This window comes from Musa acuminata, chromosome BXJ1-4, assembly GCF_036884655.1.
Source record: "Musa acuminata AAA Group cultivar baxijiao chromosome BXJ1-4, Cavendish_Baxijiao_AAA, whole genome shotgun sequence".
Classification (NCBI taxonomy): Eukaryota; Viridiplantae; Streptophyta; class Magnoliopsida; order Zingiberales; family Musaceae; genus Musa; species Musa acuminata.
Window position 1 is genome coordinate 8,236,914 of NC_088330.1, and position 14,393 is coordinate 8,251,306.

The 14,393-nt window shown below is 40.5% G+C and overlaps 3 protein-coding genes and 2 non-coding genes across 5 annotated transcripts; 4 read left to right on the forward strand and 1 right to left on the reverse strand.

Moving 5' to 3' along the window:
* The first annotated feature begins 303 nt into the window (after positions 1-303).
* On the forward strand, positions 304-6,496 carry LOC103981113 (AP-4 complex subunit sigma). The gene is made up of 4 exons (XM_009397714.3): positions 304-513; positions 1,468-1,554; positions 5,991-6,059; positions 6,176-6,496. Exons 1-4 carry the CDS (start codon positions 370-372, stop codon positions 6,308-6,310), a joined length of 435 nt encoding a protein of 144 aa, XP_009395989.1. The 5' UTR covers positions 304-369; the 3' UTR covers positions 6,311-6,496.
* Positions 6,497-7,600: 1,104 nt separating this feature from the next.
* LOC135672396 (late embryogenesis abundant protein Dc3-like) lies at positions 7,601-8,430 on the reverse strand. Its single transcript, XM_065180877.1, has 3 exons — positions 8,175-8,430; positions 8,000-8,080; positions 7,601-7,934 (listed from the first exon to the last, which is right to left on the reverse strand). The coding sequence occupies exons 1-3, from the start codon at positions 8,208-8,210 to the stop codon at positions 7,815-7,817; spliced, it is 237 nt and encodes a 78-aa protein (XP_065036949.1). The 5' UTR covers positions 8,211-8,430; the 3' UTR covers positions 7,601-7,814.
* A 482-nt stretch (positions 8,431-8,912) lies between these two features.
* Positions 8,913-11,695, forward strand: LOC103981111 (pentatricopeptide repeat-containing protein At2g15690, mitochondrial). The gene is made up of 2 exons (XM_009397712.3): positions 8,913-10,448; positions 11,557-11,695. The coding sequence occupies exon 1, from the start codon at positions 8,955-8,957 to the stop codon at positions 10,431-10,433; it is 1,479 nt and encodes a 492-aa protein (XP_009395987.2). The 5' UTR covers positions 8,913-8,954; the 3' UTR covers positions 10,434-10,448; positions 11,557-11,695.
* A 926-nt stretch (positions 11,696-12,621) lies between these two features.
* On the forward strand, positions 12,622-12,694 carry TRNAF-GAA (transfer RNA phenylalanine (anticodon GAA)). Its single transcript has one exon. It is a non-coding gene; the product is annotated as a tRNA-Phe (tRNA).
* A 476-nt stretch (positions 12,695-13,170) lies between these two features.
* Positions 13,171-13,243, forward strand: TRNAF-GAA (transfer RNA phenylalanine (anticodon GAA)). Its single transcript has one exon. It is a non-coding gene; the product is annotated as a tRNA-Phe (tRNA).
* The last annotated feature ends 1,150 nt before the right edge of the window (positions 13,244-14,393 follow it).

Below are 14,393 nucleotides of genomic sequence, written 5' to 3' on the forward strand. Positions count from 1 at the left end.
CTTTTAATTGTAATTAATATTCCAATTGAAACAAACTTCGCACTTACCAAATTAATGCAAATATTATTAAGAAATATTCTATCCTGTTTGGATAATTACGTCAGAATCTATAATGTCGCGTAGCTCTTATTGTAATTATATAAGATTATGCGGCTAATTTCTCGATAACAGCATGCACTAATCACAGCGGGAAGAGTCAATTGGTAGAGATCATTAATGTGAAGGGACATAACCGTAATTTAAGGCAAAGTTGAAGGGTGGGTTAGTTAAATTACCCGTTTAACTCGTTTCGCGGATGCAGGAGGGGAGGAGTCGGCGAGGGTTGGAATCGAGAGAGGGGGAGGAGAGGAGAGAAGAGGGAAGGGGTTGATGGGGATCCGGTTCGTGTTGCTGGTGAACAAGCAAGGGCAGACGCGGCTGGCGCAGTACTACGCGGAGCACCTCACCCTCGACGAGCGCCGCGCCCTCGAGGGCGAGATAGTCCGCAAATGCCTCGCCCGCACCGACCAGCAGGTGAATCTGCCACCCTTTCCTCTTCTTCTTGTTCTGCCTCTTGGTTGCGACCACCTGGGGATCGAATCATCCTGGATCTGGAATGAATTGATTCGGATGATGAGAGGGGCTTTTGGGTTTGTTGATTTCTCTGTGATTATGGGCTTGAGAGCATGGTTTCTATGATCAAGATCTATTTCTTGAACCGTCGCATTCGAATTTTTCTTGTTCGTTTTTCGCTCTATCTGACATGCATACGCACGCACTGATGTTCGAAGTCTGCCAGTGGGGTTGACAGATCTCGCTTGATCCCTAATAAGTGAAGAATAGCCACCTTATGTTGCTGTTGCGCCGACAAGCCGATTAGTGTATATGCCATTGTGTTGCATAAGGATGTTAGATATCACATATTCTAACTGGTTGCTGAGTTTTGGTGGTAAATCATTCTTAGTCTCTCAGACAACAACTCCTCAAAACATTGGCAATTTTAGATGTCATTGTTTTGGTTCCATTTGTCTCTGTTTGACATTCATTTTAGACATTTCCCTTTTTTTGGGCTCTAATCGAAGGTTTAGACCAATTTGTAGTCTAATCCAATAAAATAAAGGGCGTATCAAGTGACGAGGCACCTACCAATTCCGGGTAGGAAGAATCAATGCATCCTTATCTCTAAATATAGAGAGGCTATTCTTTTATAGTCCAATTCAATGGACCAATAAATATTAGGTGAGGCGAAGGAAAAGGAAAATTACTTCTTCACATTTGATAGATAGTTTTGGTATATGTGTATTTATATTCAAGAAAAAAAATGAGTGGCATTGGTGATAATATTGACTTTCTAGTTGTGGTTTGGGTGTAAAAGATTGGTATCTATTTTCTCTAATTTTAATGGGATAACATTAACTCAGTTGTTGCACTATGTTCATGCTTTTTTTCATCTCATTGTTAATAATGTCTAGTTTTTCCTACTTGCAGTGTTCATTTGTCGAGCATCGGAACTATAAAATTGTCTACAGACGCTATGCGTCACTTTTCTTCTTGGTAGGGGTTGACAATGATGAGGTAAGCCATCTTGTTCTGTTTTTGAATTTTATTAGGCACATCATTTTAGATATATGTTATATCGATAATTTTTCTATTTAGGAACTTCTTGGTAAAAAAGAAAGAAGAAAAATGCATATGTTACCTTCAGCTGCTATATTTGGTGCTTTACATGTGTGTGACTTTGGATGCTCTGGTAATGTTTCAACTTAGCTTCTAGCATGAGCAATATAATACTGGCGTGTACACTGACTCATAATGAAGCTTTAGCGAGGCTTCAGGTTATGACTATAAGAAATGCATATTTGCTTATCTGTTTGAAGAATCTATATTTCTTTGTCTAGTAGAAGTTGGACAAATAACTGAGGTGTTCATCTTTATCAAGATGGTCAAGTCAGAGGATTTATGATAGAAAGAGAAAAGAATTTTTAGCCAGAACTTTACTAAATGATTGTTTTCTTTATTATTTGAGAAAATTGGAGGTATATTTTCGAAAAGAAAACAACCCTTCTACCATGCTGTTCATTTTTTCGTGTACACTAAAATGATTGAAGAAAAAGAGAGAATAAAGATGGTTTAAGAATGATCTTACAATATCTTGATCGGATAGGAAGCTTATTTCAAATTTCAAGTCTAAAATTTTTTTGTTCTTTCTAAGATTTTCTTTATGACTTTGTGCTAGCTTCTGTTGAAGCTTAGCTAGGAATTATCTAGCTAATTCTAGATGGAGGCTCATACAGTTATCAATCAGTATCAGCTGCCCCTAGCTGGTGATACTAGACTTTTTACATTTAACTTCCAATTCCTGGAAATTTATTTAAAGGCTGCGTAATGGTGACACTGAACTTGTCTTGACAAGTACCTTAAGCTTCAATGTCCTGCTGAAACCCTCTCTTGAAGCAGAAATGAGGAAGCTTGAAGAAGCAACATTGTTGAATATTGATGACGAACCTCTCTTCCATTTTTGTTTAACTATTTATTGACAACCACTAGATTGGAGAGGATGCAAGGCTTTTTGACTTGGGATTATCATACCAGGAAAAATAAATCATTTACACAACTTACAACATGAGGTTAGCAGGTTTTTTTAGTCAGGTCGATGGTGCAGGCTTTTTTTGACACCTTGGAAATGAAACACTAGATTATGTAAAGTGGATTTTTCTTTCAGATATATCTCAATTGCTGATGACTTGTGCTCAGCCGCCTTCAAAAACGGGCCTTCTTAGGTTCTTTTCTTAGTTTTTGTTGTGATCATTTCTTTCGATATCTAATGTGACCATTGGATGTGAAATGCAATGTTTTTTGTGCTCACTTTTTGAGCAATTGATTGGATCAGCAAGTTGTGGATTAATATCGCCACTGGAGCAAGATATTGGACAGAGAAGAAGCAGAAATAAATGCTTGTATTTGTGGTGGTATTTTTTTTTGTTTTCAAATATCAACTTCATTACTTCAAGGGGAAAAATTAGGTAAAGGTGGAATATGTTATGCTGTTAGACAGTGATTGAAAGAGGCGCTCGGGCGAGGCGAGGCGAGGCCCGAGCGCCTCGCTAATGTCCTAGGCGGCGCGCTTCAAACAGGTGCCGCCTGGGCGCTTCGGGCGAGCGCCTAGGTAAACCAAGTGATCGAACCAGGATTTTATGTCTGGTTCGGTCCTGGTTCGGTTGTTAGTTGGTTCAATCGAACCAACTAAACCGATATAACCCTTACCCAACCCTAACCCGCTGCCGCTGCCGCTCCCGATCTCGCTGCTCGTCGCTCCTGCTCCCGCTGCCGTTGCTCGTCGTTGTTGCTGCTCGCGCCTCCCGTGAGCCCTCCAACTGCTCGCGCCTCCCGCGAGCCTTCCCGCTGCTCGCGACTCCCGCGAGCCCTCCTGCTGCTCGCGCCTCCCGCTCCCTTCCCCTTTCCCGCTACCACTGCCGCGCCGCCGCTCGCCGCTGCTTCCTCGTTTCTCCGTCAGGCTCAGTATACAATATACTCTTAATATTAAGTTTATTTGAATTTTGAAATGATTAATTTTCAATACTGTTAATAGATTAAAAATATATTATTTTGATTTTAATGCTAATTTTTATTTTGATGTAAAATTTTATTGTTTTGAATTTTGAAACTTTTTGTTAATGTGACATTGTGATTTTGTATCTTAGATTTTCTTAATTTAATAGCATATTTTTATTTAAAATTTTAAATAATTATATTTATTAATTCTATTATATATTTTTATATTTTAGCGCCTCGCTTCGCTCGGGCGAGCGCCTAGCGCCTCGGGCGTTTTTGGACCTTGGCGCCTAGCGCTTTTTAAATCACTGCTGTTAGAATTCTTAAAAGCATCTAATAGTGCTTTGGTTCACATAGGCATACTTTTCTCCTGCTACTGAAGCCATGCTATTTGTTTGATGTTTCCTCAATTCTTCTAGAAGATTGAGGATTGACAAGGTAGGATAAAGTGCAGGAGACAACTTCTATGATTTCCTTTATGTAGTTTAGTCTTATATTCGAACATTCAAATCTTAAAAAATATTTATATGCTTCATTCAACTCCACATATGTGCTAGAAGTATTGAAACAGAGCACAGATTTGCACCGTCTATGCAGTAATTTTAGAGGTTGATTGAATAAAGAAGAAGAAATTGAAGAGAAATTAAAGGTTTGTTGTGGTAATTAAACCTACTATCCACTTTTAATGTGGGAAAAAAAAAGATCAGTTTCCCTCTTAAAAGCTTGAAATCCTTGTGAAGATTCAGATCTAACCTACTATCATTCCATTGTGGTTTACATGTCAGCAACAATACTGGTGGTGATTGCAGACCTTTTGGATCCTTCTCAGGAAATCTTTTCCTACATGCTTCACTTATCTGCACATCTAAGTTAATTAAGTCCATTTTGACATTGAGTGTTGATTGAACTTGATATTCCAATAAACTCATCCCTGAATTTTTGGCTGGGATTTTTCATTTTGGATCAGGCATGGATCATGGATCTTGGATCTATTTACTTGATAATGCATTATACCTGAAGCTCAACACACTTGACACAATATTTGGGCAGATACTGATTTTGGAAATATAAGATTATTGAATTTAGATTCTCATTTTATCTTGGGTGAATCTGACTTGATAATACTCTTATTTAATGCCAGTTGTCACCTAGTAATTCAGATGGAACTTAGATAAATTATCGGGTGGGTCATAAAATTGAAGGAATCCCCTTCGTGGTTTATTTCATTGGTAGTATCTTGTATGAGTGAATCTTCTCTATTGAGATGGATCAATACTCTCAGATGATACGCATTCCAAGGATGTCCAAGATTTCATGAGTTTGTATATTTCAACAGCAGCCTTAGTACAGGAACTATCAGGATGCTGGATCATGCATACACAGTGCGTGCTTGCATAAGTTGCCATAAATGTGCTCATTGTGTTTATATTTGAACTATCCATCTATTAAAAATTATATTTAAGGGCCAAATCATGAAATATATATGACTGAGTCGTAGATTGTGAACAAAATTAACAAGCAATGTTATTTACAATTTAATATATTGTTCCCAATTTTAAAATCCTGTTAATTCACATCAACTAGAAATGGTTATGTATTTAACAGAGTGGCAAAATCTGAGTAATTGATCTGCTATTACTCAGGTGGTTTTGTGATAATAAGAGAAATGGTAGATACAATAGTAATAACTAGAAAAACAAGAACCAAGAAATGCAGCTTTTGGGTGGACCAAATAAGATTGTTTGGATGCATGTGCACAGTCTGCACATGCATTTGTACTTCATATTTGTGTAGGCCTTGACTCATCTGCTTGGCCCTTACATGACTACCTCTGTGTATGCTGCTACATATAGTTCATCTTAGAACACTGAGTTCATGCACTAGCCTTTGTCATTTCTTTTCGAAGATTTCGTTTCATATTGCAAATTTGGCAACTACACTGCAAACCCGAAATCAGTATAAAAAGATGCTGTAGATTGCATTGGTAACAAGACAAACAGCATAAAAAGATGAGAGATGGAGGACCACAGGAGGCATATATAGGCATGTATTATCAGGCTTGGGTTGGGTCCATTAGAGGCCTGACCATCAGAACACTAAGCGCAACAAGTATCGTGCTCAGAGTTGCAAAAACTTCTAATCATTTTCCCAATTCTTAGTTTTGGCATTTGTGTTATTTCTTGGGAGAGACACCCATTTTTCCAAAAAAGAAAAAATATTTTGCTTAAGGCCGGTATTTCTTAATTCCCATTAAAGGCTGCCGTCTTTGGTTTCTTCTCATGCAAGGTGTATAATAACAAAGCCACTGGTGGGCAATGGGATCTTAATTGAGAAAAGAAAAACAAAAGTGGCTTTAAATGGGAGCACCTTCATACTCTTGTTTCATTTATGTTTGGAATAAGTAGTTATCATCCATGGTCTTTTTGACTCAATAGTTTTTCGTGGCGTTTCTTTTTCAGAATGAGCTAGCAATATTGGAATTCATACATCTATTTGTTGAGACAATGGACCGTCATTTTGGCAATGTGGTAAGTTTTCCAGGATTTCTGATTGTTCAAGTATGATGATTGCCTGAAGCACTTGTCTCCTAATCCGTTCCCAGGACACGTTGACTAATTGTTTTTATTTTCTTTCCTCTTCACAGTGTGAGCTTGATATCATGTTCCATCTTGAGAAGGCACACTTCATGCTGGAAGAGATGGTAATGAACGGATGCATTGTCGAAACAAGCAAGTCAAACATTTTAATGCCGATACAACTCATGGACAAGGCCTCTTAATTCACTGTATCTGAGACACCATTTCTGCCACTTTTATTTTTTTTCGTTGTCCATGAAACAACTGAAGAAAGCAAGAAATGTTATAGGCTTATAGCGACCTGTTTTTATTTGCAGCATTCTGCGTCTGATGCTTTTGTGGAATTGGCTGAGATGTTGAATGAATAATGTTCTCTGCTTTCTGGCTGAGTTAAATGTCTGATGCATGAAGATTGTTGTGTCTATGATATCACTGCATCAATCACATGGTTTTCTTTTCTAATTTTTGGAACATGCTCTGACTTTTAATGACACTGTACAAATTGAACTGATCTGATTGTTGAAAATTATGTTACATCTATTATATTCTTGATCAAAGATATGTCCAATTGGTGCACTATGGCTTTGGGTTAAGAGCGTCTTTTCTTGTACTTCTGGATGCATGGTGCTTGAATTGGTTTGCAGCGTATGCTGTTCGAAATGGAAATAAAATTGCAATGGATAAGAACATAGAACACCCAAAATGTATGTTCTTGGAGATTGAATAATATATGTTCCATAGTATTAGTAGGGCAGCCGATGTAATCTAAGCACACAACTAAAAATAGTTCACGCCCCAAAGAATTCTGAAAGGGAGTGATATTAAATCTCAAATGAATGTTTGTTAATTGCTACAGTAGAGGCTTTGATCTGATTTCATAATTGATTCCCCGAATTAATAATGAACTCGAATGATTGTTTCTAAATACTGAAGTTAATAGCAATCTGGCTTTATGATATTCGAGTGTCGACGTGAAATTAAACCTCAATATTAGTAATTTCTTTTTCCTCGTAGAAGGCAACATTCATTTGAGATTCCCCGAATTAATAATGAACTCGAATGATTGTTTCTAAATACTGAAGTTAATAGCAATCTGGCTTTATGATATTCGAGTGTCGACGTGAAATTAAACCTCAATATTAGTAATTTCTTTTTCCTCGTAGAAGGCAACATCGCACTGTCAACATCGAAGAGGGCAGCGCCGGCTCGAAGCAGATGGGAAAGACCAGCTTCAACTTGGTCCCGTCTGCCTGCCTTCGGAGCCCGTCGTCGCTGCACACAGAAAGCACCTCCAAAACCATGATCGCTCCGCTCCGCTCCGCACGAGGACGCCCCCCTCGCCGTACGCCCACTTCCTCTCCCACGCCTCTAATTATTTTATTGCCACCTTAGCAGAAGCCGAGGAAGATGCCCGGTTTGGGTTGTATCAAACGATAACATCCACACTATGCGAGTAACAACAGTGTATGACGATTACAGATCGATGCAGAATATATTCTCAACTTTGTTGCAAGCATAAATTTTATTTATGAAGGAAAGAAAAGGAAGACAGAAGAAACGATCTGAAGAGGACAACCACTAAACCAGGTCAGGTTGAGACCTAAAAGACTTGCACTTGCAGAAACAGGAACACAGCCTAGTCTTGGAGGCTCAAGAACAAGACTAGATTATTAACACCAAACTGCAATCAAAATGGGAGCAGAATGATCATGGCCGGGTGGTGGTGGTGGTGGTGGCGGTGGAAGTGGTGTTGGTTCCTCCCATACCCACAGCATTCTTGACAGCTTCTGCAGCCCCTTGTGCCATGTTCTTCACCTGATCCCCGGTCTGCACTCCATTCAAGAGAAGACAATCAGCAAGGGAGAGACCAGTGGATGGAAGAGATGCAGTACCTGTTGCAGGAATCCCCCTGCTTGCTGCTGGCCCTGTTGGCAGGTTTCAGATGCCTTGTTCATCACCTCATCCTTCTTCATCTGGACAACACAAAAGGATGGATCAGGAGAACCAACTGCTGCACCAACAACAGGCAATAAAAGTAACCTCCATGAAAGCAGCGGCTGTGCTCACCTGAGCTTGGCCTGCAGCTTCCCCCATCTTATCCATCGCCTCTGACCGGTTGCTTCTCGACTCGATGCGAGTACCGAATCACACAAACGCACAAGAGCACACAGATGCAGCGAAGGGTGGAGGGTTCGCTGTTGGGACTTATAGAGTGGCACCGCCGCGGTTGCGGGATAAGTGGAGAAGGAGAAGATGGCGCTCGCCGAGGCGGTTGACGAGGGACGCGCAGGCTTCTTCTGTTCGTATTCGTCGGAGAAGCTGCCGGTCCTCTCACCACCTGTCAGTTTATTTTTAGAGCTCCGCCTCATTAGCTTAAAATTACGTGATCCAAAATTTGAAATTTACATCAATAATAATATATTTAATTAGTACTTCTAATCAACCAATTTTTCTTCTCACTAATAGTGTGAGACCAAATCAATAATAATATTAGGTCTTCTTATTTAGTCCATTAACCTAATGATATGTATAATTTAAACCAAAGTTTAATAAAAATATTGTCATATACTTTTATAAATCAATTAAATTTTATTTTTTTGTTTTTAGTATGGAATTAAATCGGAGTATCACCCTTACGAACTTTTCGGGGTTGACTCACCCCTTCTGCAACAATCTGTTCGATTTTTCATGGTCTTCGGTTGCTCTACGTGAGTCTCCCATCGGACGCTTCTTGTTTGCTTGATTGCTTATCGAGTTCCTTGGATAGACGGTCGTGATCTCAGAACCAGTTTAAGATGTCTTCTACAAGCCGCTTTCCGGTTAGGGTTCTGCCACCTGCGACGAGAAATGGCCTCCTCGCTCATCGGGATCCTTCGAGCCGGGAGCTCGATTATCGGCGTCGCTATCGCGAAGGCGGGCGTTCGTGCTTTACCCCGGACTCCGAAGATTTCATCTCTCCCATCTCGAGCCCTCACCGCCCGATGCCTTAGCACCTCCTCCGCCGCTCCCAACAGCTTCCAGAGGTACCCTCCGCCTCCGTCTCCATCTCCGCCACCGCATCCCTCTGGTCCCCGCGGTTATCCGCAAGACCACGGGAACGCTAACCAGTGGCCGTCGCAAAACCAGCACCAACGCTCTCCATCACCATTTAATAATCCTCCTCCCTTCGCTGGCCATTCCCCGGTGGCCAACGTCCCGCCCCCTGTTGCACCCCCTCCACCTGGCCCCGTCGACCTCGTGGCCCTCGCTCGAGAGGGAAAGCTCAAGGAAGTTGTTGATCTGTTGAACCAGGGCGTCCGTCCTGATCCGCCTACCTTCTTCGAGCTCGTCGCCTCCTGCTCCGACCCTAAACATCTTGATGAGCTGAAGAAGATTTTTGAGTTCTTCTTCCGTTCCCCTTTCCGTGCTGACCTACAGATCAACAACAAGCTATTGGAAATGTTCTCCAAGTGCGGCAGCATGGCTGATGCTCGCCGGGTGTTTGATCGAATGCCTGACCGAACTATGGACTCGTGGCACCTGATGATTGATGGCTATGCAGCAAACAATCTCGGTGATGATGGATTGCAGATGTTTGAGCAGATGAGGAAGGCTGGGGTTTGCCCCAGTGTAAGGACCTTTCTTTCGGTCTTAGCTGCTTGTGCCAGTGCTGAGGCAGTTGAAGAGGGCTTCATTCATTTCGATGCCATGTATAAAGACTATGGGATAACGCCACAGATCGAGCATTACATCGGGATGATTGAGGTTCTCGGGAAGTCTGGTCACCTCAATGAAGCTGCGGAATTCATTGAGAAATTGCCATTTGAACCACCAGCAGCTGTCTGGGAAGTGCTCATGAATCTGGCTCGGGCTCAGGGTGATATAGATCTTGAGGATCGTGCTGGGGAGCTCATGGTTTTTATGGATCCTAGCAAGAGCATTGCATCCAAGATCCCAACCCCTCCGGCTAAGAGGCGATCGGGTTTAAACATGTTGGATGGAAGGAACAAGCTGGGGGAGTATCGATTACCACCGAAGATTGAAAAGAAGGTGGTGAAGGAGCAAGTGTACGTGCCTGATACCAGATACGTGCTCCACGACATTGATCAGGAGGCCAAGGAACAGGCTCTGCTGTACCACAGTGAGAGGTTGGCAATCGCCTATGGACTGATAAGCACGCCTGCCAGGACACCACTTCGGATCATCAAGAACCTCAGGATATGCGGTGACTGCCACAATGCAATCAAGATCATGTCAAGGATCGTCGGGAGGGAGCTCATTGTGAGGGATAATAAACGGTTCCACCATTTCAAGGACGGGAAGTGCTCTTGTGGAGATTATTGGTGAAGCTGCTTCATCCAAGTACTCACTGAACCTTTCCTTGTTTTGAGTTTTGCGTATTTTCTCTATAAATATCTGTCAGTGACTATTGTGGTGGTAACCATTAAGCAATGAGCATGATTTGGAATCTGACCTCTGGTTGCCATCATCCACTCATAATTGCAGTAGACTACTGGGTTAGAAGTGATACAAATATTTGGTGGTGCAAGTTTTAGATACTTGCAACAATTTTAGAGACTTTGTTATCTTTATTTCTACTTAATGCATGGGTTGAGGCCTCTGCTTGTAATGGTTATGTTGAAGGTTAGTGGTCTGCATCCTTGGTCAATGGTATGTGGATTCTCATATCCAACTCAAGAAACTGATTCTGAAATGCCAGATGCACATGGAAGGCTTGACTGTTAATGAGACTTTGGGCTTCGAATGTTGGCCTATAAATCTTCCCCTGATGCCCTTTAATAGCTCTTTAAGTTCTATTTCATGAGGAATTTTGTTAAGGTCAGATGTGCTTGAAATGTAATAGCAGTAGGGTTACAAATGAGGTATGTATATAATACTCGAAAGCCACAGGTAAAACCAGCAATGTCATCTAATTTTCGAGCCGGGATATGGTTGATATCATTGCCAGAAGTGGATTTTTGGTGGCATTAATAGCTGCAAAATGTAATATAATGTTGATAATTGCAAGTAATCTCGTTCAGTTGGATCCCTTGTTCATTTGATAGATGTCCCCTTGCCCCTGTCTAGATATGTAACTTTGGGCTACAAAATCTTGTTCTTACTCACTGTCAAATGCCAAGGTTTATTGTGTAGGATGATTTTGATTCCCTTCTCATCAACAGGAATGATAAATAGAAATCCAGTAGAAGCGGAACTTATCTGAAATTGACTTGCTGGAAAATAGGAGTGAGTGGGAAGATGAGGATTATTTGGTGAATCCCAAAATAAACTGAATAGATACAAGTCGATGTACTGGAGATTATTGATGACTTTGGACATGAAAAAAGAAAAGAAGATTACTATTTTAGTCTTTTTTTTACTGTTTATAATTTTATTTTAAAAAATTAATATTTCTAAACTTTTTTCTTTACAAAATGAACATAAATATTTTTTTTTCTTCTCCTTGAAGGATGGGACGGCGACGGAGACGGCAATAAGAACTAAAAGGTTGTGGGGGGAGGAAAGAAAGGATATATTTGGTAATATCGAGATTGTAAATATAATAAAATAATATTTTATTATTTTTTAAAAATATCAATAATAAGGGATTGCCAAAACAATGCCCTCTTCTTATAAGCTAACAACCTCCACCCATAAAGCTTATGTCATGTCTCGACGGTTATGTCCCTCCACATTAATGATCTCTACCAATTGACTCTTCCCGCTGTGATTAGTGCATGCTGTTATCGAGAAATTAGCCGCATAATCTTATATAATTACAATAAGAGCTACGCGACATTATAGATTCTGACGTAATTATCCAAACAGGATAGAATATTTCTTAATAATATTTGCATTAATTTGGTAAGTGCGAAGTTTGTTTCAATTGGAATATTAATTACAATTAAAAGTTTTAAGAGATCAGTCGATGAAATTAAAATTCAAAGCATAGTTGAAATTTTTGTTTATTTGTTATCAAAGGTATTTGAATTTTGCTCAAATTTCTCTCGATTAAGTTAAAATAAAATAATATAGGTTTCCAAATTGGGTTCAAAGACTTATATAGCTAATCAGGTTTGGATTTGGGCGAAACTTATATGTCTCCGATCGAACATTATCTCAAAGAATATTGGTATTAGAAAGCTTAGGTAAGAATGAATTACTCATGTGGATAAGATTAGATGACACGTTATGACTTGAGCCATCATCAGAACAGAATATGCCGTACATATGTTATACTATGGTTTAATATGAATTATGCCTAGGCATTCATCTACACATCAAGCCTTTTAACCGATGGAGATTGTGATGTCGGATTCAATCTTATATCGAAGATGGTCTAACATTAAGATTGAAGTTTAAGGTATACCATTATTAATTAGAGCTTAAGTATTTTAATCCAATAAATTTATTATCTTATCGGATTGGTTGTAATGATTGATCCAAATGTAACATGGCAAGAGATTCAAGCAATATAAAATCATATCATATATTAAAATAGTTATAAATATTATATATCACTAATCTAATATTAGCGGGGATAGCTCAGTTGGGAGAGCGTCAGACTGAAGATCTGAAGGTCGCGTGTTCGATCCACGCTCACCGCATTAAAAATTTTGGTTTTCTATTTTTGATTTTAAAAAATAATTTACCCTTGTGCCTACCTATCCACCGCTGGCATCCATCTGACGGCGTCATCGATTGTAGAGAACAGGATGGCCCAAGTGGCGTTGGGCCTACTCAGGAGGCCTGATTCCACCAATCAAAGGGAAGATAGGGAACACGTGTGCCAGTAAATGGGTCGAAAAAATACTTATCTTTTTTCTCTCTGCCAAACGATGCTCTCTCTCTCGCTGTCGATAGGGATCTCCGCCTTTCAAATTCTTTTCCCTACCAGGCAAACCGGATGGCCCAAGTAGCGTTGGGCCTAGACAAGAGGCCTGACTTCTCCAATCAAAGGGAAGGTAGGGAACACGTGTGCCACTAAATGGGTAGGAAAAAAATACTTCTCTTTTTTCTCTCTATAAGATTAGATCACATATTACAATAATTATAAATATTATATATCACTAATCTTTCACCAGCGGGGATAGCTCAGTTGGGAGAGCGTCAGACTGAAGATCTGAAGGTCGCGTGTTCGATCCACGCTCACCGCATTAAAATTTTTGGTGTTCTATTTTTGATTTTAAAAAATAATTTACCCTTATGCCTACCTGTCCTGCAATCGGTGCAACTGTTGGGTCCCGCTCGGGTGCTGGAGGCCTCCAATCACGATGCAGGTAATCGTTGACCTGTCCACCGCTGGTATCCATCTGACGGCGTCGTCGATTGTAGAGAACAGGATGGCTCAAGTGGCGTTGGGCCTACTCAGGATTCCTTATTCCTCCAATCAAAGGGAAGGTTGCGAACACGTGTGCCAGTAAATGGGTAGGAAAAAATACTTCTCTTTTTTTCTCTCTGCCAAACGATTTGTACCCGATTAATATACGCTCTCTCTCTCGCTGTCGATAGGGATCTCCGCCTTCCAAATTCTTTTCCCTACCCGGCGAATCAGCGGCCGCTATCCCTACTCGGTTTCCCTGGTCCCTCTCGGTCACTCCATGGGTCGGTCGCTTCGTAGCCCGCCGACGCCCAAAACCCAGTCTCCTCGCGTTTCATGGTCACCAGAGGAGGTAACTTCGTCTTTCTACTCTCCCCCGTTGTTTTTTCTTCCTGTTTTTGCTTTTCTTGGAGCAGTCCGCTTCCGTTTCTGAAGCAACATGAGAACGCTTTTTTGTTGATTGTGCCCTTTTTGTTAAGTCACATCCTTTCGCCTCTCATTTTTCGATGTTCGTCTTATAGAAATAAACCGAGTCTTTCAGTTTTTGAGTTTTGTGGCAAAGATTTCATCTCGCGTGACCTCACGGAAAGTCGCTGGGGTACTCTCTGTGGTAATGTGATTGTTGACAGAGTTAGTTGAAATGAACATGTTTTTTAGCGGTTCTTTCTTTTCGCCCTATTTCTTTGGCATTCGTAATAGGCTCGTGGCAGTGTTTGTAGTCTTGAAATGGGATAGGAAATCCCTTTTGTTTGAAGGTTTTCCTTTTTGCTATGCATGCTTGGGAAAAGGTAATATTTTGTTGAAACATGTTGTCGTATGTTTTCTCGGGCTTCTTATGAGTTGGTCATTAGGCCTAAGCGGTCATCTTCTGTTTGTATCTTTCTTTTTTTTTCTTAGCTGATTTGATTGTGGAAGAATTATGAAACAATGTTGAACTAGAACATATATTCTTAATTTTTTTTCCTGTTACTACTGGAAATATGTTT